This window comes from Protopterus annectens, chromosome 4.part0 (assembly GCF_019279795.1).
Source record: "Protopterus annectens isolate FY-2018-M chromosome 4.part0, PAN1.0, whole genome shotgun sequence".
In the NCBI taxonomy this organism is placed as follows: Eukaryota; Metazoa; Chordata; order Ceratodontiformes; family Protopteridae; genus Protopterus; species Protopterus annectens.
In genome coordinates, this window is record NC_056733.1 from 737,173,518 (window position 1) to 737,197,650 (window position 24,133).

Consider the following 24,133-nt stretch of genomic DNA (forward strand, 5'->3'; position numbering starts at 1 on the left):
TATAGGTTCATAGGTTGGTACTAGGCTGTCTGCCCTAGGGCCTGTACAAGCCTAGCCATAACAATTCCCTGGCTATTTCTTCCCACACTATTTACTTCCCTGGACCCCTGTCTAGCAGGGTGACTGACTTAATCCCCGGGGTGAATTTCCTTTCTCCCATCCAATCATCAAGGTTCCTTTTGAAGAGGGCCAAAGAGGCGCTCTGCTTGACATGTATGGGCAGTCTATTCCAGAGTCTGGGGAGTCTCTGGGTATGGAACCTATCCCTCCAGCATGTTTTGTTTATTGTGATGATAAGGTTTAGATCCCTGGAGTGTGTGGCTCTGAGGGATTGGGATTTCTTTAAGTGTAGCATATCCAACAGCTCTGGGTTTGACACGGCCTTGTATATAGGTACTATGCAGAAGTTTAACAATCACTAAGTAAAAAGTATTAACAATAGATCATTTCAATTTACAAATATAAGACACATTGAAGCTTGCAACAAAGGCACCATATTTGTAGAGTAACAAAAATATTTACATGCTTATAGCAAGAGTGTATTTGATTTAGTTAGTTTATATACCCATAATAGAATACATTGGAAGTAGAGTGAGTGTTAGAAATAGGATGAGAAAGGAGGGTAATGGGAGTTAAGTGGGGACTTGACAGGGGCAGAGTTTACAGTTAAGTAGATGAAGTTTGATTTTTTCTTTAAAGTGAGATGGGTGCATGGTAGAACGCATCTCTAGTGGGAGTCTATTCCAAGCATTGACAATGGAGTGTTTGTATAGGAGTTTACCTACTGCTTTTTTGGGTTGGTAGATGTCAAGTAATTGCTGATTAGAGGTACGAAGAGTCCAAGGTGGAGAATAGATTGAGATGAATGATGAGAGAGCAGAACAGGATGCTGGTTTGTAGAGCTTGTAGTGTAGAATTTGGAATTGTCTTAGTAGTAGTAGATGGGGGTATTCAAGCCACTGGAGAGAGTTAAGGGCCAGACAGTGATGTGAGTTATATGGAGAGTTGGTGACAAATCTGGCTATCTTGTGATAAATTTGTTGTAATTTGTTCAAGGTTGTAGTTTGGATGTTGGTGAATACTGGTGCAGCATATAGAAGGGAGGGGAGGAGCAGAGCTTGAGCAAGGACTAGTCTAGAATTTGTGGTCAGAACTTTTTTGTTGCGCTACAGGAGACTGAGCTTTTGATGTCTTTTTTATACATTGTAACAGGTGTAGGTTAAATTTGAGTTCATCATCTATGATGACACCTAGGAGTTTTGAATGGGATTCTGGTTGGGTTATAGTGTTGTTGGAGGATGTGATAGTAAAGGTAGATGTGTGATAAGTGAGTGATCGAGGAAGGAAGAATAAGAGCTTAGTCTTTTTTGGGTTAAGGATGAGTAAGTTATTGGATAACCATTGTTCTGTGGAAAGAAGGGCATTTTGGGTAGCAGTATGGAGTTCGGATATGTTTTCAGAAATGGAGATGAGGGTAGAGTCGTCAGCATATTGGATGAGGGATGACTGTTTACAGGAGGTTTTGAGGTCATTGGTAAAGATGTTAAACAGGAGGGGACCCAGGATTGAGCCTTGGGGTACCCCAGTTGGGACAGGTATAAATGGAGAAGAAGATGATAAGCATTTAACAGATTGCTGCCTGTCGGAAAGGTAACTACTGAACCAGTGAAGGGAGGATGAAGAGAAGTTGAGATAAGCAAGTTTAGATATTAGTAGGGGGTGGCTGACTGTATTGAAGGCTTTGGAGAGGTCAAGGAGAAGACAGGATATGAGTTTGTTGTTATCTTGGGCCTCTGCAATAGTATGTGTAAAAGATAAGAGGGCAGTGGTTGTGCTGTGGTTAGGACGGAAACCATGCTGAGTGGGGATGAGAAGGTCATTTTGGAGTAGGTATTTCAGGAGCTGTGAGTGTATACATTTTTCAAGGATTTTAGACAGTGGGGATAAGATAGCTATGGGTCGATAGTTAGATGGGTCTGTGGAGTTACCTCCTTTATGCAGGGGAATAGTGAAGAAGGATTTCCAAAGGGTAGGGACAGTAGATTCTTGAATTGATCTATTAATTAGAATAGATACAGGATAGGCAATTGAGTGAGCAGCTAGTTTGAGGAAGGCAGGAGGTAGATTATCAGTGGAGGGAGAGCAGGGCTTGAGTTTTAGGAAAATATACCTGATGTGTGATGTAGGAAGTGGGAGAAAAGTGAAAAGATTTTTTTGCAGAAGGGTTAGGAGGAGTTGGTAGTGTAGGGTTGTTAGACATTGATGGCAAGAGTGTTTGGATGCCATCTATGAAGTGCTTATTTAGGAGAGTAGCTGTTTCCAGAGGAGATGTGTTTGGGTAAGGACAGGGGTTTGAAGGACAGCCGGGAGAAAGGATTCTGTTGATAGTTGACTAAAAATTCCTAGTGTTGGATTTGTATTTGTGTTGAGCAAAATTAAAATAGGATTTTTTTATCATAGTTGATTTGTTTTTTTTTTGTAGGATTTTTTATCATAGTTGATTTGTTTTTTTGTAAGATTTCTAAGTTGTCTTTATTTGTGTAAGAGAGGTAGCTTCTTTGTTTTAATCCAGGCTTTCCGAGTACTATCTCTATTGTGCATAAGGGATTTAGTTTCTTTAGAAAGCCAGGGAGCATGATTAGATTTAAGTCTGATCTTCCTAGAGGGAGCAAGGGAGTTTAGGGTGTTCAGGAGGATAGTGTTGAAAGTGTTGACTGCGTCATTAAGAGGGATATTTTTGAGAATGGACCAGTCTATACTAGAAAGAGTGGGATAGATTAAAGTTAATGAGCTTACGACAGTCTCTATAGAGGTGGGGTTTGGGTAAATGGGTAGACTGTCTTAGAACAGTAGTAGGGAGGTGATCACTAAGACTGTCTGGTAGAGTAGTGGGGTTATGGTAGTAGTGGGGTGAGTTGGTGAGTATCCAGTCTATTGTGGAGCCAGAAGTATTTTTGTTAGGGTGGGTGGGAGAAGTTATCAGTTGTTGGAAGCCGTGTAGGTGATACTGACTTGGGGAGAGTCAGTTTTAAGTTTGGACCAATCTAAGTTAACATCTCCTAAGATAAGGGTTTCATAAGGTATATTCTGGGAAAACCAGGATAGAATATTCTCTAACATGGGCAGATTTTTTCCTGGAGGGATATAAATTGAGGTAACTGCAAGTTTTTTGTGGGGGTTGAGGTGGCAGTTTAAGATAATAAGTTCAGCTGGATGGAAGTCGGGGATAGGAGAGGAAATGGTGAGAAGTTTAGAGTATTGCAGTGTAGGATGGCTACACCACCTCCTTTTTTTGGGAATCTGTCAGAGCAATAGATATTATATCCTGGTGGGAGAATCTCTTTGTTGGTGATGTGAGGCTTAAGCCAAGTTTCAGATAAGGCAAGGATATGGGGGATTCTGTGTGATATCCAGGAATGGAGCTCAGTGATTTTGTTAGAAAGGTTCTGAATGTTTAGTCCATATATAGACAAATGTTTGGATAGGGGTGAGTTTAATGAAGAAGTGTGTGAGGAGAGAGGAGAGTTAGATGTTAGGAGAGGTGTTTGATTATGTTGTGAGGGGGTGGGACCTGGGTTGGGGTGGATATCCCCAGATGTGAGAAGGTTGTTAGTGGGAGGAGAGTGAGTTGTGATAAATATAAGTAGTTTATGTAGCTTAGGTTTAGATTTCTGGTTAGAAGTGAGGATTTGAAGTATACACAGTTTGTGTGGATATGAGGTGGAGAGGTTGAATAAAGTTGATGAGATATAAAAGGAGGATATAGTTGATTGAGTATCATAGTTGTGGGAGGTAGGAGATCGCGTGTGGTGAAAGGGAAGGTGGGAGTGATATGAAGTGAGTGTGGAGAGAAGTAGGAGGAGTGTTGTGGAAATAATGTGTAGCATGTTTACAGAATGCGTGTAGAGGATTTGGGTTGGGTGTGATAGTGAGGGAAATGATGTAAAGTGTATGTTAGACAGGAAGTGGTTAATTATTGGTTGATGGGAAGAGGAAGGGGTGGGAATGGATAGTATGAAGGAAACTTTAATGGGGTGGGTGAGAATGGGGGTAGGGTAGGGGAGCGAATGGAGTGGGCCTAGCCGCAGACTGTGGAAAATGCAGAAAAAAGTTAATCAGTCAGCAAAGAAAAAAATCAATATAGGAGTAGAGGGTAGGGGGAGGTTGAATCAGGGGTGACAAAAAGCAGAAATGAGGCTGCAGGCAAAAAACAGCAATAGAGGGTAATAAGAGAGAGAAGAATCAAATAATGGAAGGAGAAGATAGAGGAAAGTAATATGAGGAAAGAAGGGGAAAGGAGAAAGGATTTGAAAGGCTGAGGGAGGACAAGACAGGTGGAAGGACAAGACTTTCGAGTGAGTGAAGGAGAGAATGGGAACAGAAGAAGATGATTACTAAGAGTGTGTAAATACAGTCGCAAAGATGGAGGGGGTTTTGCTGCTGGTGACCTTGGGAAGGAGTGACCTCAACGCAGTCTAACTAGGGTTATGGTACATTGACTGAAATATGGTATTTACTACACAGCAGAGTACATACTTAAAAATATTTCTGTAGGTCTTTGCAAGTTTCAGGGAGACACTCTGTTCCAGATCAGAGAATGCAGAGGGTATAAGACTCCCAGCAGGGCTGTTTCAAAGGCAGGAATATGGATGATGGGAGGAGCTAGTTAAAAATATTTCTTTAGGTCTTTGCAAGTTTCAGGGAGACACTCTGTTCCAGATCAGAGAATGTAGAAGATATAAGACTCCCAGCAGGGCTGTTTCAAAGGCAGGAATATGGAGGATGGGAGGAGATAGATAGTTGCGAGAACGCCACGAGCAAGGATACACAGCAGCAAGAGTGAAAGCCAATTTTATTTATTTATTTATTTTACATTTGTTGACCGGGATAGTCCGACTGGATACATGCCTGTTTTCAGCGGAGGCCCGGGGAGAAAAGCTCCAAGATAATAATACACATTGAACATTTAGTAAATACTAGTTTCAAGCAGATTACAGTCATAATCAATACCAGCATTTAGCACATATAGTACTAACTTATTATAAAACACTTTAAAAAACGTAACATTATTTTCAAAGTTAAACGTACATAACATTACATTCAGGTTTAAGGCACACTGAGCAGCAGTTATACAAATGACCCTTCCTGAAATGGAGTGGTAGAAAAAAGTTAGAAGTAGTCGAAGGTAAGGTACCTAAGAAATAGAGAGGTCACTAGTCGGGGTTAGTGCAAGGACATAACCAATGAGTTTTGAAGTATTTCTTGAATTTGTTTTTGAATTGAGTTAGTGAGGGTTCTAGGGTCAAGTCAGCTGGGAGTCTGTTCCCAGCTGAGTAGTTGCAGTTGTATTTTTACATCTTCCTCATTGGTTACGGCAATATTCAGAATGCTATCCTTTCTGGTACACTCCCACGCTAGTTGGTTGAACCACCTTTGTTCCAAGAGCTTAATTAAATTTCATTCCTCTTCTACTCTGGAGCTTGTAATCTCCCAGTTTGCTTCTAGCAGATTCACATCCCCATGAGCATTGTCTTTCTCTTAATCAATTCATATGTACTGTCCTTCAGTCTATCATTCTTCTTTCTTGTTGTGTCCATGGGAATGATGCATTTTAGCAGTCCACCAGCTGTACCCCTTCCTAATTGCCAGGGCATTTAACCTAGCATCTAATCCTGGCAGCACCCTTTCTGCATTACTGGTTTGGTGTTCTTCCTCTACTTTGACCTCCGTGAGATGGTCTCCATTTTATAGATTGTTGTTGCACTCCATCTTTCCCTTTATCATTCATTAGCCTTCTGTACCCAGGTACCTTCGTGTCCAAACTGTTCTTGTCATGGTACGAGTAATGTCCATCGTACCCTTTGGCATCACTGCTTGTAAGTTCTTCTTCCTACCCAGACATCTTGCAGAGCAACGTAGGACTACCCAGCCACAGTCGAGTCAGCCTGTAGCTCATTAGTTCTTTAGGATTGGTCTTTTATCTACTAGTTAAGACAGTACAGCAACTGGTCTTGTATCTACTAGTTAAGACAGTACAGCGACTGGTCTCATATCTACTAGTTAAGACAATACAGTGACTGGTCTCCTATCTACTAGTTAAGACGATACAGCTACTGGTCTCATATCTACTAGTTAAGACGATACAGCGACTGGTCTCGTATCTACTAGTTAAGACAATACAACGACTGGTCTCGTATCTACTGGTTAAGACAATACAGCAACTGGTCTCATATCTACTAGTTAAGTCAATACAGCAGTCACATCATTAATTAACTCAGTATTTCTGGATGTGTCTGTTTTAGTCTCAGTTTCTTTTCCCCAGTTTATAAACTCCTGGTTCCAGCAGTGCAAATGAAAGAGTTTACTAGATTATCACACATTTATTTATTTATATATTTGTATTTTTTTCTTTATTGACCATTTTAGTGTGAGTTTGATTGAAATATCTTTACAAAACATTCCACAAGCAACTGATGTAGTGTAATTTCTCTGCCTGGAGGTATACTGAACGAGATATTTTCAGAGAATCTGGAGTTGAATTTAATATCTACGTAACTGTTTTTCCCTGATGTGACTGGTATCTTCAACATATTTAGTACTGTTAATTGTATGTGACAACTTCTTTGTATTAAACCTCAGAAATGTTTTATTTCTGATCATGATTCCTTTTTTTCATTTTTGTTTATTTCATAGAAATTTCAGTCTGTATGAACAAGATGAACCTAATGTATTTGCTGAACCAGCTGCCTTTGCAAAACTTCTCTTACTTTTCTTAACAAAACTGGTAGACACAATAGCATTCTACCCAAGACACCACAAGGCCATTGAATGCTGGGTAATAACTCATTGGGCCAGCATCCTACATGATTTAAAGACCTGCCAGAATTGCTGGATGCAAGGTATGAGCTGACTCAAGTTGAGGTAGAGGGTTAAGCTTTTGTACTGTGTATTGTATTGTTTTATTGTATTTGTTTCTCTCCCAAGGTCTGTCAAGTTTCTGGTTTTAGTCCAACATTTTTTGACAACTTGGATCTTTAAACCATTCATTTATTGACTGCAGAGTGACTTTTTTTCTGTTTATCAGATAAGCCTTAAGACTTGAATTGAATATTGCAGGTTGCAAAAAGATTATAGTAAGTCTGTCCAAATATAAAATTACTTGGTTACATTAAAAAGTAATTTTTGTGGAAGTCTGGATATGCTTTCCATGGTGCTTTTCATTGCAGTCTATGTGTAGTTTTGTTATTCTTAAGAATTTGTCTTTTTGTGAGTATTATGTTGACATTGTTTCATGTCAGACACAGGAGCAAAAGGATAATAACTAGTAGGACATAACAAAGGTCAACCATGCAGTGTTATGATCTTTGGGTATGTGCCACTCAGCAGTCCCCCCGTGAGGGGCAGATCAGGAGCAAAGGGATAATAACTAGTAGGACATAACAAAGAAGAAACAAAGGAACACAAAATACAACAAAACACCTCCTTCCTGGTTGGACTTATTAAAGCTAACGGTTTTTATCTGCAATTTTCTTGCACCAGCTCTGTCCAGCTTCAGTGCTTCATTCTGGAAGCCTGCTAACTCAGGATACTTTCGTGACACCTTACCTCAGCTTCGGACATAACAAAGAAGGCCAACCATCCAGTGTTATGATCTTTGGGTATGTGCCACTCAGCAGTCCCCCCCCCCCCCACGAGGGGCAGATCAGGAGCAAAGGGATAATAACTAGTAGGACATAAAGAAGGCCAACCATCCAGTGTTATGATCTTTGGGTATGTGCCACTCAGCCGTCCCCCCCCCCCACGAGGGGCAGATCAGGAGCAAAGGGATAATAACTAGTAGGACATAACAAAGGCCAACCATGCAGTGTTATGATCTTTGGGTATGTGCCACTAAGCAGTCCTCCCCCCCCACAAGGGACAGATTAGGTGTCTACCACGAAGTGCTCGGGGTCAGTGGGGTAGGGAAGATAGGTGAATTCAAGTTATTAGTTTGAAACCTAGAATCACATTTGGGGACATTTTTTTGCATAGACACACCTTTGGAGTGATAGACGAATACTCAGTGTATGACTGTGAGAAATAACATAATTTGCACACTTTTGGTTAATTTGGTTAAGTTGCATGTGTCTTGGTAAACAGTACCTCATGGATATATTTTTACAACTGTTTTTTTCCTAGCGTCAGGTGCTTCTGCGACTGTAGACAGCAGAGCTGTACTGTTGATGCATTGTATATATGTGTGTGTCCCTCTCTGTGTGTCACATTTGTACAGCAGCTGTTTTTGTAGTGGCAGTCATCATTTACATGTACTAAAAATGTTCCATTTAACCAATAAATTCCTAATATTACATGTTATTAAAAACATTGTAAAATTTAACAGTACATCATGTTTGGGTATGGCTAATACAGGGTTTATCCATGGTTGGTGTAGTTTAGGTATAAGGCTAAAGCCACAGTGACCAAACAAATCCAGCCATGGGTAAACCTGCATTAACCTGCACTCCTGCAACATATATATTATGTTATAATGACATTATATAAAAGAAGAAATATCTTACCATTTTTAGAAATTTGCATCATATTAATGGAACTTGATTTATTTTCCTTGCCTTCTTGCTAATGTGTACCACTGTGATGGCTTATCTGATGTACCGTGCACATGTATGTCTGTATGATACTTGGCATGTTGTTGTCACTTTGTATATGTTAGTCATTGCTTATAATCTGGAACTCGTTTATGCTGCATAAAAGTTTGTGTCATTTTAATAATTTATGTAATGTTTGGCAATTCCAGCAACAAAACTTAAAGCTAGGCACCATTAAGGTTTACTTTTTATGTTTAAGTATGAGCACATCTTTGGAATTAAACCTAAACCTCAAGTATTAGATACATAAGGCAGCACTCTTTGTAAGAGTTATACACATTTGTAATGAGGTTGACAGGTTTTCTTCTTAGGTATGGATGGAGAGTATCTACTCTGTGTGATATTTGTGAGGCAGATTTGAAATATTACTGATGTGGAAAAATATCAGCTGCAGTTAATTCCAGTACTTGTAGTGAGCTGTATTTCAGAGCAGCTACCAAAGTGTTGTTTGTAATAGTTGTCTCTTCAATGCTTATCTGTTTGAATGTAAATCAGCAGTTATTGAATAATGTGGTAGTACCCCAAAGGCTCTTTGAACGTGTTTGCTATGATGGAATTGTCAGAGAGTGCGAGAAGGATAGATGGTTGGATAAATTAGTTGCCTCTGTCTTGTACAGAACTTTTGTTTTTGAGTTTTGTATATTTTTTTTTTTTGCTATACCTAACTTTATCGTACTAAAGAAATATGCATTATCATTCTAGTTTGCTCTGCTGGATTTTATTCTGTGCTTTGATACTGCTTGCTCTTTCATGTTTTTTTTTCTGTTTGTTTTGTATAAGATCCATTTTTAGAGGAATTTTTTCGGTACTTATGTATTAGCGCAGCCAGATTTTCGCGGTTGCGGCAATATGAATGCTGGCATGAAAACGACTGTGGTAATTAGTGCCACTTGTTATTTTACATCTTTACTTACAACAAATAGGTTTAGCTTACATTCAGGAAGATAAAACAACGTGTGAAAGTCTTCTTCCTGTTTTGCGTGCTTTACACATGCACGGTTTAATTTCCTGGGCTGCTGTGTATGTTACTGTCGAAAGGAGTGCTTTTCTCTTATCAAGGTGGGATGCTGAAAAGAAAAACACGAGGAGACCTGGAGAAATGCTTCTTGGTAGACTATTTATAAAAAATTTACAAACAGACTTGAAAGGAGGAAAACTTTTTTTGTTTTTTTAAGAATAGAAGCTTGCAATAACAGTAAAAGATTTGCCAAACTGATGATATTGCATTATGCTGACATGTAGGGTAGTTTGGTATGTGAGAAGTTGACAGTGGTGCTTTGGCTACTTGTAATTGTGATAGTGCTATCCTCGGACAAACGGAGATTGTGTTCAGTAATTACGGCTAAAAAAGATGTGGATTTCTCTTTCGCTGTTGTACTGTTTATGTGTGTGTGGAGAGAAAGTTGTCAGCAATTGTAGTCGCATCTTCCTGAATGTAAGCCAAACTTATCTGTTGTAAGTAAAGACGTAAAGTAACAAGGTATGCTAATTCCCATACTCGTTTTCAGGCCAGCATGCGGTTAAACATTACTTTTTCCATGTTTAATCGATAATCCTGCCTCAAAAAAATTTTAGTGTGAAAGAAAACAGTTAATGTTACATTTTCAAGTCAGTATTGGTAAAATGTACACATCTGGAAGCAACCAGTATTATCGCGAAAATCTGGTTGCGATAATACGTAAGTACCATTTTTTCCATTAGTCATCTTCATTTGATCTGTTTATTGCATTGCTTCTGCTGTTCGGAATTTTAGCTTCATTTCTTTGTAGAGGAAGTCTCCTTATTTGCACCGTAGCATTCTGATTGTGAAAGCAGAACATTTTTCAGCAGGTATAGTATAGGCTTCTGTTGTTGCTGCTCTCCACTCTGATAGAGCGCTGTCATATTCCTATAATATTTAACTTTGTGTTGTGATCTGTGTGTGTTTAAGTGCATGTTATATTTTTCTTATGTTTAACTTCTGGTCATTTCATTACCCTAAGTGTCACTTTCATGTTATCTATGGTGCTCATGTCAATTGGCTTTGCTAACCTTGGACCATTTTGAAGCCTGGAACTGTTTACTTCTTGTTGTTGCCTTTGTGTTGTTTACATTCCTGTATTCGTTTATTTACATTTCTACTTCAATCATTCATGTGCTGTAGAAAAATGTTAGGAATACCCTTATTTAACTTCAAAACACTTTGGCCATCCTCCAGTGAGTTTATCTTTGAGGGGAAACATTGGCATATTTTATTTATTTATTTATTTGTTTATTATTAAAGTTTGTTAACTGGAGTTACGGACTGATCCAAACTAGGCCCATTTCAGCCACTTCTTGGGAGTGCAGCAGTTAGCAATAAGAAACAGTTGTGTACAGAAAGAACAGCTGTAAAGGTTAAGTATTCTCAATAGACTCATCGGTCACAAAGAAAATTCAAGATATGTAGGCAACAATACAGAAACTTAAATAGCTGTTTATTAGATATGTACATATTACAATATTGTGTAGACATTGATATAAATTGCAAATGTCAAGTGCTAAATAGAAGGAAATGTGTTGCAAAACAGGTCTGTACTAATTTAATTAGAGTGATTACATAATGGAGGATGATTGAAGCAGGAGCAGGTAGCTTTTTTTCATCAAGACTTTATCATTCTTTTTTGTCCTAAAGGTTTTTAAGTAGACGTGTTGTAGAGTTAACTTTTGATGAAACCCCACTGTGCTAGATCAACAACAGAGAAGGCATACTCTCTCAGAGAAGGAAGTTGTTTGTTCAGGAAATACATATGACATTGTCAGCAGTGTTGGCTTGGGAACATGCTTGGTTTAGCTTGTTTTTGATAGCTAGCCTACGGCTTACAGGTGGGACGGAGTCACTGTATAAGGGTTTGCATATAATGCTGAGCAGAAGAAGGTCAGCACTTCCTTTACAGGGAGTCAGCTTTCTCTTTGAAAAGTGAAGCAGTGATATTCTGACCTAGGTGAGACGAGGATGAAGTGACAGATTTTCTTGAGTGTGGAGTTCTTATATTTTTTTTCTTATAGGCATAAGAAAAAAGTGAAATGGATTATTGTAACTGGGGTAGTAAGATGATTTTTTTTCCACTATGTTTCTTCCATGGGTATTGTAAGATTTTATGAGATCCATGTAATGTAGCATTAATTTTACTTTTTGTGTGTGTAATATGCAGTGACAGATTTAAAGATGAGTTAACTAAAATGCGAGGGTTTTGAATGAAGAGATTATTTTAGTGGGTTGGCTTTTGAAAATAAGGGGCTATGGAAGGAGTGTTTTTTTTTTTTTACTTTGAAAGCCAAAAAAAAACATTTTTTTTATGTGTATTCAAAGTAATGTGTTTTATCAAGGAGCTATAGATGAAGGTTGTAAAGGGGTTTTGAAGTATAGTAGTATTGTTTTATAGTTAAGAGTAAAGTTATAGAAGAATAGTTCATCTGTTATATATGTGAGTTCATTAGGTAGGATATTTATAAAGATACTGAAGAGGATAGGTGCCAGAAGGAGCCCTGGGAGAATGCGTGTAAGATTTATTTTTCTGGTGGAAAGAGAGCTGGTAATTTTCAAAGAGAAAGTCCTGATTGTGTGAAAGTTGGAGAACCAGTGTAATGTGGTGGAACCAAAGCTGGAGAGTGCTACGGTGATAATTAGCTTTGTATGGTTAACAGAGCCAAAGGCCTTGGTGAAGCTAATAAACAGGGCACCTGTTAGGTGATCTTTGTTGATACTGATGAGAACTGTCAGTGTAGTGTGTAAAGGGCAGTTTGGTTATATGTGTTTTGTATGAAACCATGCTGTTGTGATAAAAGTATGTTTGTGCTAGTTATCTTTCCTTAGGCAAACTAGTGACCTAAAACTGTGTACCTCTTCAGTTTGTTCATTTACTGAGAAAATTAGTTTGGTTAATTTTGCATACATGGAATTTGCCTATCTAACCTGCTTACATATGATAACTAGAAAGCATGCCTGCACTAATGTTTGGGCCACGGATTAATGAGAATATCATGGCTGAGGGATCCTTATAGGTCTTTTATGTAGATTTCATGTCAGGGAAGCCCCATTAGTCTTTTACATCAATAGAAAAAGATTTTATATTATATAAACACTTAAGAATTCCACAGAGAGACCTCCATGTACACAGCTGTATTGTACAAAAACCTCTGCACTGATATTTGCTTAGAATCTTTGTATTTACAGTCTCATTCTTATGCTTAAAAATGCAAGACAATTTTTCTATCCATTCTGATTATCTAATTAGGCCACAAACAATATCCAAATGCTTTACTTCCACAATGCAGAAAAATAGCTGCTTACAGCCAGAGGTAGCCAATGTTTAACCCATCTACTCAGCTGCAAGGTTGAGTAGTTTAGTATTTCTGGTCTTTTATTTAAATAAATGCTGTTGTTATTATTATTATTATTAGTAGTAGTATTATCATTATAGACTCATAGGTAATTACTAAGCTAAAAACCTTAAAGGGCCTTTTTAAGCCTACCCATGCTTCCTAAATATATTTGATCTGCTACCACTCATTTTATTGGGGGTGCAGCTTGGGTATGGGTGACTGAGTATTTTCAAGGTTCCCATTTCTAAGGTTCCTATTTCTAATAGGGACATAGGTGGCGAGGCAGACCCATGTGTAAATTTACGAGTCCCAATTCACTGATCCAAGTTGCACTTGAATATGTGCAGGGGAGGAACTCTGCTTCACATAGATGGAAACCCTGTTTCAGAGAAGGCGTAATCTCTTAGACACACAGCTGTCCCTACAGCATGTCTTATTTATGTTGAAGATGAGGCTTAGGTTCCTAGCGCAGGTATTTCTAATGCCGTTTGCTGTGCGCTTGTGCAACAGGATCAGAGGATGATTTGAAGGTCAGGCATCGATTGACTGTCAGCACTCTATAGGAGACAGAGTACAAGAGCAAGACTTTGTGTCAGTCTGTGTAGAACATGTTGTCCCCACCATGTATTCTTTTGTGATGAACCTCTGTGGACACTCCAGTTGTTACATATTGCTTGGTCAGGTACATACTGAATGGGATATTGTACTCAATGCTTGGTCTAATGAGGGCCAAGTACAATGGAACAATGACATATCTGGACCCAGATGCCATACTGTTGCTTATAAGTTGCACTTTGTAGAACAATTTCCTCACTACAGTAGACATCATGATGGTCAAAGCCAGGTCACTGTGTACGTGCTTTCTCAAATCCCTGACCACAGGGTCAATTCTTTGCAGTGTATTATCAGTGCAGTAATTTCCAGGGTGGAAATGTTTTTTGGCATTGAGTTTGACAGTGACCAGTTATTAGTCTGTGTCAGGGCTTTTTGGAGGATGTTTGTGTCTTTGTGGGATTCTACGACTGCACCTGTTTTGCAGTTGACTGTGAATTTGGTCAGCCAAAGGCCTTTGATGTTGATGTTGATCTTGACCTTTTAATGAAGTCATTATCAAAAAGGACTGGCCCCAGCACTGAGCACTGGGGGACACTGCTAGTGACTGGCCTTTTTGTGGAAGTAGACTCCCCTATCCTGACTTCTTGTCTCCTGTCTGTGATCCAGCTATCTACCACACAGCACAGAGGTTTATTCTTAATTTCATGAGCTTGTCTACAATGCCTGAGTGTGGTATTGTGTTGAATGCTTTGGCCAGGTTGAGATATGCAATATACACCATTTTGCACTTGTCTGTTGCTTTGGTGACCCTCTTGAAGAAGTCCACCAGGTCAAGTTAGCATGACCTACCCATGACAAAACAAAACTGGGTTAGATCCAATGTCTGAAAGTTTCCTATGTTGTTATTTATCATGTCCATAATTATTCTTTCCGTGATCCTACATACAAAGCTAGTCAGACTTTATGGGCCAGTAGTTTCCTAGCTCAATGGATGGCCTGCCCTTGTGCAGAGGGATAATAGCTGCAGTCTTGTAGTCACGTGGCATGAAGTCTCTTTAAAAGCTATGGTTCAGTAGAGCATCTGGTGGTCCTGATAGGTTATATTTTATGCTGTTAAGCAGATAATCTTGAATATTATCAGGTCCCATCAGTGCAGTGTTTTTGTATTTGGAGAAAGCACAGAGGACCTGTTCCTTAGTGATAGTTGGGGGTATTTCTTGAGAGGTATCTGGGGAAAAAGCAGGGTAAAATTGGAGATTATTTGATAAACCAGTAAATTTGCTCTATCGTCCAGCTTAGTGTAAGTATTTCCAGTTACAATTAGTTCAGCTCATTGCTGTGTATTGCCTTTGGGGGTTCAATAGCTGAAAAATGCCTTCTGGTTGTCCTTAGCCTGTGAGACAACTTTTACAACAGATTTGGCTTTGGTAGACTTAATTAATCCCTTGAATTGTTTATTTAGTTTAATGAGGGAGTTCTTACCTTGCTGGGCATTGCATTTCCTGTTTTTGGCCATGATTTTCCTCCTTTTGTTATACAACCTGTTGTTGCTGGGATTCCTCCAGGGTAGATTGTTTTTTGAATTTGTCCTACACTTAGTTTGGGTAGGTATCACTGACTCTTTGCAGCTTTATATGTGCTTGTAAACATTTTTTGTGAATAACTCCATATAGGCAGCAGTGTTCCCTGTGTTTGGAGGGGCTTGAAGTTTTGCCATGGTGTCACTTAAAAGTAGGAAGTTTGCCATGGAATTATTCCTAAAAATTCTAGGGTTACCTTTGTGCCTGCAACTTTGTAGTTGTGTATAATTCCCCAGGTTATAGTGGAGTAGTTGAAGTCACCCATCAGTATGGTGTTGGGTTGAATGGAAAATGACTCAAGTTCATTTAAATAAGTAGTATGGCTTTCATGGGTCGTATAGGAAGACCTATAGCTCACAACAGTATGGTAAGGGGCTTTCCTTATGGTGAGCTGCACATGGAGGAGCTTGTGTGTCATACTGCTTGACCAGCCTTCAGGTGAGATTGTTTTTGAAGTAAATTGAGACTCCCTCAACCTTTTGTCTATTATTTTTATTATTATAATTATGTGGTTAAATTGAAATGTATTGTTTCTTCTCCAGTTGCATGCTGTGTTCCATCACAGTAAACATGCACTGATTGTGTTTTGCTGTAATTTTGTACCTAACACTTAGTTTGTGGCTGATTGGGATTCCCTGTGGATTAGATTATTTAGTTAACTATTAAGTAAATAATTGAAACAAAAATATTGCTGGCAGCTGTTTATCATTTACTCTTATAACAAACTTTAGGATTTCAAAGTAATAAAACAGTCAGACATTAGGGGAATCCCTTGGTGGGTTTTGATGCAGAGAAAGCATTCGACAGACTAAGCTGAGATTTTATGAGTAGGGTAATGGAAGCATTTGCATTCCCCTGACACAATAATCAAGTTAATTAGGAGGATATATAAGGGATTGGAGGCGATAAAGTGGAATGTTCCTCTCTGATAAGTTCTGTATGAAGAGAGAAGCCAGGCAGGGATGTCCTCTTTCCCTATTGTTATTTGCATTATATTTAGAACCACAGAAAAAGAAAATAATCAAGATAAGCTGTTTTTGTGTGCAGATGATATTATTTTGCACCTGATAAAACCAGAAAAGGATATTGCAGTGTTGTGGAACACTGTGAGACAGTTCTATTTTTAGGGGAATGCAAATTTGATGACGATAAAACTAATGCTATAATGCCTTATATATTCTTCTCATTAACCTTATTCTTATGTCAGGAAATGCAAATGCTTCCATTGTCCTACTCATAAAATCCAAGCTTCCTCTGTCAAATGCTTTCTCTGCAGCAGTACCCACCAATAACATTAGTATTTTCTTATATCGTACTTCACTCTGGATCGTCATTATTCTGCTAATGTTGTCAAATGTTTGCCTCAGTAAAATCACACTGTTCCATATCTGTCAAGTTTGGCATCACCTTTGCCGTTCTTTTAGCTATTATAAACATAAACACTTTATAGTCTTTGTTTAAAATTGAAATGGGCCTATTTGACACTGTATCAGATGGGTCTTTAATCTTTTCAGTCTGTTAAATCAGTGTAATAATGCAAGTATTTGTTATTGTTTGCCATCTGTGTCTATAGAATTTTGTGTATTATTGTCATGTTAAATATAGTCTATGCATTGTATGCACATTGAGCCCGAAGAAATGTAATTTTGCTCGGCTCGCACTTGTGTGAATTGAAGTGACAATAAAGTTTACTTTGACTTTACCCTCTTTAGGTATTACAGCCACCACAGTTTTTTCCAGGATTTTGGTGCCTCTCCTCCTTTTAATATACTGTTAAACAGAACCTTCCGGATCTTTATCACTCTCTTCCCTCCTAGTTTCCAAATGTCCACCGGAATACCATCTGTTCCAAGAGGCTTTCCTGTAGATATATTTTTATCTCATCTCCTTCTGTTTTAAACTGTTCATTGTTTAGTCTCAACTAACTCTAAGCTTGGCATTTTTAAGTCTTCCATAAATATTTCCATTTGTGCTTTTTCTTGATTTCCACATTTCTCTGCTTTATACAAATGTTCATACAACATCAGAAATATCTCTAGTACCTCTACAGGACATCTGGATGTTCTTCATCTCACATTGCTGCAGTCATAACGGTCATGGGCGCTCAGATCTGACATCAGGCGTCAGGGTATTAAAGCGCATGACCGGCGTCATATCCTCAGTCTTTTGCGCATGGTCGATGCAGAAGCAGCGTTTGCAAGTGCCTCTGAAATTTTATTCTGAGTTTCAGACCGAAACCAAGTTAATATTTTTGTTTCTTGCCTTAGTTAATTCTGGATGTCAGAAAAGTGAATAATTGTATTTCTTGTGGGAAACAGATATAGGGATTACCACTCTTGTATTCCTTGTTTGGGATCTGAGGTGCTAGGTTTAATAAGGATCCTCCCGCACGCTAGAGAAGCGCAAAGAAAAATCTTTAAAGTCCAGGCAGGATGGGTTCTTTAGAAACTACGGTGGAATCTGTGGATCCAGCCGAGGTTTCAGTTGAGTCTCAGGGGGAGGCTTTAATTTTGCAAGATGTGGCTTCTCAGGTGTCAGGTCAGGCTGAGGGGGCCTCTCAGGTTGCTGTTCTCCCTTCCTTGCCTAAGGTGGTTAGGCCTGCTCCCTCTATCTCTAAGGCTCCTTCCAAAGGCAGGCCTGGTTTGTCTTCCACGGGTGTCAGTCCTAGTTCTGCAGGTTCTGTGCCTAAAAAACACATGCTTAAAATGGCAGAAGATTTAATTTCTTTAATCAGAGGTTCTATGCCCCCTCCTGATAAGAGGCCTAGGGTGGAGCCAGAGGTGGAAAGTTTAGAGCAGGCTTCAGATTACTCAGAGTCTTGCTGAAGACATTCAGGATTTTCCTCCTTTTCTGATTCAGGCTTCTGCTTCTCCTCCAGAGGATTTTTCTTTTTCAGAAACCCTGCATTCTAAGAGGGAGCATTTTAAATGGGAAGGTCAGGATTTCTCAGATTCCGAAAGAGGCTTAGGGAAAGGGAATTTTTGTTTTACCACAGCATAGGCCCTTGGCTATACCTCCTGTTTTGGATGTTGTTCAAGGTAATCCAGACTCTTTGCCTCCTCGCCAGTTAAGCCAGATAGGTATTACAGAGTGCCTGAGGCTCATAAATATCTGTATAAGAGTCTGACCCAGAAACTATTAGCCAGGGACCTAGGGGTGTCAGGGCTTCTGTTGTAAAGAATCCAGTTCCTATGGATAAAGATGCTAGAGCTTTGGATAGATGGGGGAGAAAGTGTATACCTCTTCCACTTTAGCAATGAGGGCTTTGAATTGCCAGTTTCATATGTTGAAGTACCAGAATTTTCTACTCAGCTAAAATCTAAAGTGGATGCTTTGGCAGAGGGCATAGAGTGTAAGGAATTACAGGATTTGGTACATGCCTCTGAACAGGTGGGTAAGCATTCTTTGCAATGTGGTTACAGGCTTCTTCCAGGGTGGCTGCCACTGGTTCAGTTATGGATCAGAATTTGTCAGAGCATGTTAAAACAAGATGGATGCTCCTTTATTTTGGATGCTCCTTTACAGTCTGAAGTTTAGCAGGAATTGGCCTAGTAGATCTAGATCTTCAGCTGCCAGATTCTTCCTCTAAAGTTGGCACTCTTCAAGGACAAATGGGTGTTGGACATTATAGACCGAGGCTACAAGTTTTATTTCCATACATTGCCTCCTTTCAAAGGCATGCCCTATACAGCAGGTCCCTCTGTCAGAAGTGGGCCTAGGATTTTATTCTCCTGTTTCTAGTACCAAAGAAAACACTTGGAGGCCGATTTTGGATTTATCTATCCTCAACACATACCTGGACATTCCAAAATTCAAAATGTTGACGTTCCAACAACTTCTACCTCTGTTGGGCAAAGATCACTGGATGGTAACTCTGGATCTCAAAGGCTTATCTTCATGTTCCTATCAGGCCCAGTTGCAGGAGATACCTGCGTACATTATCAGTTCTCTGCATTGCCCTTTGGCTTATCTACTGTTCACAAAGGTTCTGGCTCCAGTGATAGCCTACTTAAGGTTAAGAGGAATACAAATTTATCCTTATTTGGACGATTGCCTGATTCTTGCTCAAGACAAGTCGAACTTCTTCATCATCTACAGTATGTGATGGCAGTGTTAAGGTGCCTAGGGTATTCTAAACAAAGTCCAGTCTAGTACCCTCTCAGGAAATGTGCTTTCTGGGTGTGAGACTGAATACAGCTTCCCAGATGGCCTTTTTGACCCCGGACAAGCAAAGAACCTAACACTTTACTTCCATCAATTGTCTCGGTCCAGGCTGACTGCAAGGACAGTCCGTTCATGGCATCTTGTATTCTGGTGCTTCCCAATGCCAAACTGCATATGAGGAAGTTACAATGTTATCTCAAAAATGTATGGACACAACACTGCCAAGATCTGGACACTGTCATTCAAATAATACCTTGCATTCAAAAGGAATTTTTGTGGCAGGCTCAGGAATGCCACCTAAACAAGGGACTCTCTGTGACCCGACCAGTCAGATTTTAATGACAGATGCCTCGACAAGGCTTGGGGGAGCTCACCTCAATGGAAAATGGGTTCAGCCAGACTTCAACATTTACATATCAACTTGAAGGAGATGTTAGCAGTCCAATTTGCATTGATGGCTTTCAAGGATTTACTTCACCCAGGGCAAGTGTTGATTCAAACAGACAACACAACTGTCATGTGGTACATCAACATCTTTGCAGGCAAGCAATGATTTTATGGGAGACTGCTCTCAGTTTACACCTCAATCTTCAGGCAAGGTTTCTACCAGGAGCACAGAACTCCTTAGCAGATGTTTTGAGCAGACAGATAGTGGATCCCATCCTCATGTATTAAATTGACAGTGATATGGGGAACTCCAGACATAGATCTGTTCGCTTCTCCACTAAATTTCCAGTTGCCAAAGTTTTGCACAAAAATGTTTCATCCCACAGCTTGGAAAGTGGATGCTCTATCATTCAGTTGGAAATTTCACTTCACGTCTATGCCTTTCGCCTCTGCTCTCCTCCCCAAGGTACTCTTGAAGGTCAGACAAGACAAGCCTTCCATGATTCTAATAGCTCCAGATTGGCCTCGACAGCACTGGTTCCCTCTGCTGAGGAGTTTAGTACGGGAGCCTCCATGGCCTTAATCATTTCCTCAATGTCAGGATTCAATCCCTGCATCTAACAGCCTGGCGTATTCTGTTCTAGAACCTGAGGTCCACAACAAGTTTTGAATGTTATTTTGGAGGCCAGAGTTTATGCTGATAAATGGAGGAGATTTTAATTTGGAGCAAAACAAAGAGCTTTGATGTTTCCAGGCCTGATTTAAGTGTTTCTCTTCAATATCTTACAGAATTATTAGACAAGGGTTTGTCTTTCTCCTCTATATAAGTTCATGCTGCAGCCATTTCTGCTCACTATGACTGTGACCCACCATTATTCTCTCATCCTTTGTTTAAGCAATTTCTTAGAGGAGAGCTCCTACTCCTGCCTGGGATCTCAATTTTGTGTTGGAAAAACTTACTTTACCTCCTTTTGAACCTGCAGCTACTGCTGAGTTAAAGTTTTGTCTTGGAAGACTGCTTTGTTCTGCTAGAAGGGTTTCTGAATTACAGGCTCTTATGGCAGTTGAACCCTTCCTAATTTTCAGATATATATCTCGGTCTCTCTGCTTTAACCCTACTTTTTATGCCTAAAGTGGTTTCAAATGTGGCCTTGAACCAATCAATTCATTTGCGCAGATCCCCAAAATAAAGGGGAGAAAATTTTGCACACTTTAGATATTCACAGGCAGTTCGTTATTATTTGAGCAAGACTAAAGGGTTCACACAGTCCAGCAGTTGTTTGTTTTCTTTTGCTTTGGGTTCTCAAACCTGTTTCCAAACAAACTATTTCTAAGTGGATTGGCCTTTGTATGTTATTCTCATCATGGTAAGAGATCCGGCTGGAATCAGACCTCACTCCACTAGGGCTACTGCCACTTCTACTGCTTTTACTAAAGATATTTGAAGCAGCTACTTTGGAGTTCAGTTGCACATTTTTTCTAAACATTACCATCTTCCCTTTATTCCAAATCTAGGGCTGGATTTGCCACTGCAATCTTAGAGGCATTTGGCAGCTCCCAATGCTTTATGATTTTGCCAGCCTCCTTTACCTCTGCTTTGGGATTCTACCCATAAGTTATGACTGCAGCAATGTGAGATGAAGAACATAGTACAGTTTGTACCGGGAAGTATTCTATTTTTCATGCGCTTTAATACCCTGGCGGCTCTCAAATCGAGCGGCCCATGACCGACGTCAGCATAAGTTATGACTGCAGCAATGTGGATCTTCGAACATCTACATTTATGGTAGGTACAAAACTGTACTTTATTTTTCTTGTTATAGGCTCCCTAAGTTCGGCAACAACCCTTTCTACGTTTTGTGGCGTAAATCGTGCCAAATGTTTTTGAGCTCTGGAATTATCAAAAACCAGTTGCTTAATATCAATTTTTCTGAACTCATGCATATTATTGAGATAATCCCTAATTTTCTTTTTAGCACTCTGCAGTTGCTCCTCTTCTTCTGTGAGATTTACACTATTCTGCAATACTTTGACCTTTGTCAGTCCCTTTAAAAAGTGCTTATTATTCTTAACCAGATATATATTTCTTTTATTTCTACCCTGTTTTTAAACTGCACTTTCATTTTATCCCACTCACTAGCTATAACTTCTGGAGTATTTTTGTCTTCCCTAATAACTCCTGAATAATTTCCATTATACATTCCTTAAATTTCTCTCTTTTTAACAGGTAGGTGGGAAAACACCACCATCTAATCTTTACTTCATTACCTGCATTTTTATCTTAGTAATTATTGGCGCATGATCTGAAATAGTTATTGTATGTATAAAATTTCTCAATTAAATGGACATATTCCCGAGAAATATAATTTCTAAGTCTAGCCCAATTATACCGTGGGAAATAATATGCAAATTCTCTTCAAGTTCCTATTAATGAATTCACATTTTTCATACCAAATATTTTCATACTTTTCTTCCGAAATCTATCCTGTTTTGTTCTATTTTCCCATCTAGGTCCCCCAGACACATCCTTATTGTTGCAAATCAAATTCCTGTCCCCACCGATAGGTAATATTCCTGCTGAAAGCTGATTATTTCAACCAAATTTTTAAGCTCCAAAACAGCAGTTTTAGGTAGAGTATAAATACATGGTAGTGTAATACTCATCCCTTGCCAGTAGCCCCATACTACTACAAATCTACCATTATCATCCTTTTTTCTCTTTTATAACTAGTGGAGCTCCACTAGAAAGTAATATAATTGCTTCCCTTTTCCTTTTTTCCTGATATTCTGCAGAATATCTGCTCTGAAATCCTTTACCAAATTCATATGCTCAGTTCTTTCCAAATGTGTCTCCTGTAGAATTGCTATTTGAGCTCTGTTTCTTTTATATAGTTGAGCATTTTTTTACTTTTTGTTTATACATTTGAGATGATTCATATTCCAAGATAATATGGAAAGTGTCGTCAGTATGGTAAGAAGTCATTATTCCCACCTATTATATATGGCAGCTTTTTTAAATATCTATTTCCAGCTTTTGTGATACATTATATAGTTTTTTTCTTATCAACACTGGAATCTATGTCACATTTTACAAGGCTTTTTGTTTTAATAAAACCCCTGAAACTAAAACACAAACACACCCACATAACGCCCCCATAAATTCCTAATAGAAACACACATAACTGTGTGCATATTAAAATGATGAAGTTTAACCCTCTTAATAGGAACTGTTGTGCCAAACAGACAGCTGCTAACACAGGGCCTAATTAACCTGAAATTTGAGGTTATCCATCCTAAGATGCATGTTACTGCATGTGGTTCTACTTACATTAATTGGTGCCTGCTCTTCTTTATCTTTATAACCCCTCCTCACATGTGAAAACTACTTGCATACTTTCAGAAGTCATTAAATTTTAGACTTGAAGAAACTACTGTTGTGACTTTTATGGCCTTATTATTAGCTTGCCTCCATGGAAAAGTAAGAGAAAAAAAAGAAAAATGTAGTCCTCTGTTGCAGCTTGAAAGGCAATCTAAAACATTTTGTGCTAAAGGAAAACATTTCATTATATTTGGTGTTCTCATATTTACTTCTTTCCACTTAAATTTTATTAGATTAAGCCAAGAGTCTTAATCCAAACATTCACCTATGCAAAGGTAAGAGAAAAAATGTCTGCTCTACATATATTATGATCTGTGTACTTCTGCACCCCATCTCCAATCTCAACAGCCCAAGATTACAACCTGTTAACTTAAACATGCATTTGGCTTGCATTTTTTCTGTTTTTGCACTGTAATGGTACATTTCTTAATACTAAAAAAGGAAGAGAAGAGGAAGAAGAAAAGAAATAAAAAGGCATTTGTTTACTTTAATCACTTTATCACATACATCTACTACATATACTTTACAATAAAACATGCAATTTATATTGTGAAAAGTGTCACAAAAATACTGTTAAGAAAAGAAATGGTTTCCCTTACAGTTACCTTTTTCCTTCTTCTTTCCCTTTCAGAGTCCTTCAAAATATTAATGACATGAAGTGAGGCAATTGCTTTTCAGTTCCTCATGAATTTAACAAAGTCAACAAGAGTTCACTCTTTCCACTTATGCTTATCTAGCCATATTTCACAAATATGATTGATGCTTTGCAGTCTCACATTCATTCATTCTCTAATTTCAGTGTTGCCGGTCTTCCTGTTCATCTCGTTCTCCAAACTCCAGATTCCGGTTTAGTTCCATGGTAGACTCTTCTTCTGGTCAACTCCCATGATTTTCTCTGTCTCTCAAGCATTTTCCTTTGGAACAGTGGAAAAGGTTTCACTAGGAAAGTCTCTCATTGTGCTTTACTATCAGAAGAATGAGAAGCAGGGTCCTCTTCTGCTTGGTGGCTCATTTTTTGTTGGACAAATTTTTACATTTCCTCCTTGACCTGTTCAGCATCAAAAATTACTTTGACCCTC

General features: G+C 38.9%; 1 protein-coding gene across 1 annotated transcript in view; it reads left to right on the top strand.

The window, feature by feature from the left end:
* The window catches only part of LOC122799562 (thyroid adenoma-associated protein homolog), a 672,025-nt gene that overhangs the window by 642,483 nt on the left and 5,409 nt on the right, over positions 1–24,133 (top strand). The window contains exon 29 of the mRNA XM_044068695.1: positions 6,694–6,899. Within this exon, the coding sequence (XP_043924630.1) occupies positions 6,694–6,899 (206 nt within the window). The remainder of the gene's footprint in view (positions 1–6,693; positions 6,900–24,133) is intronic.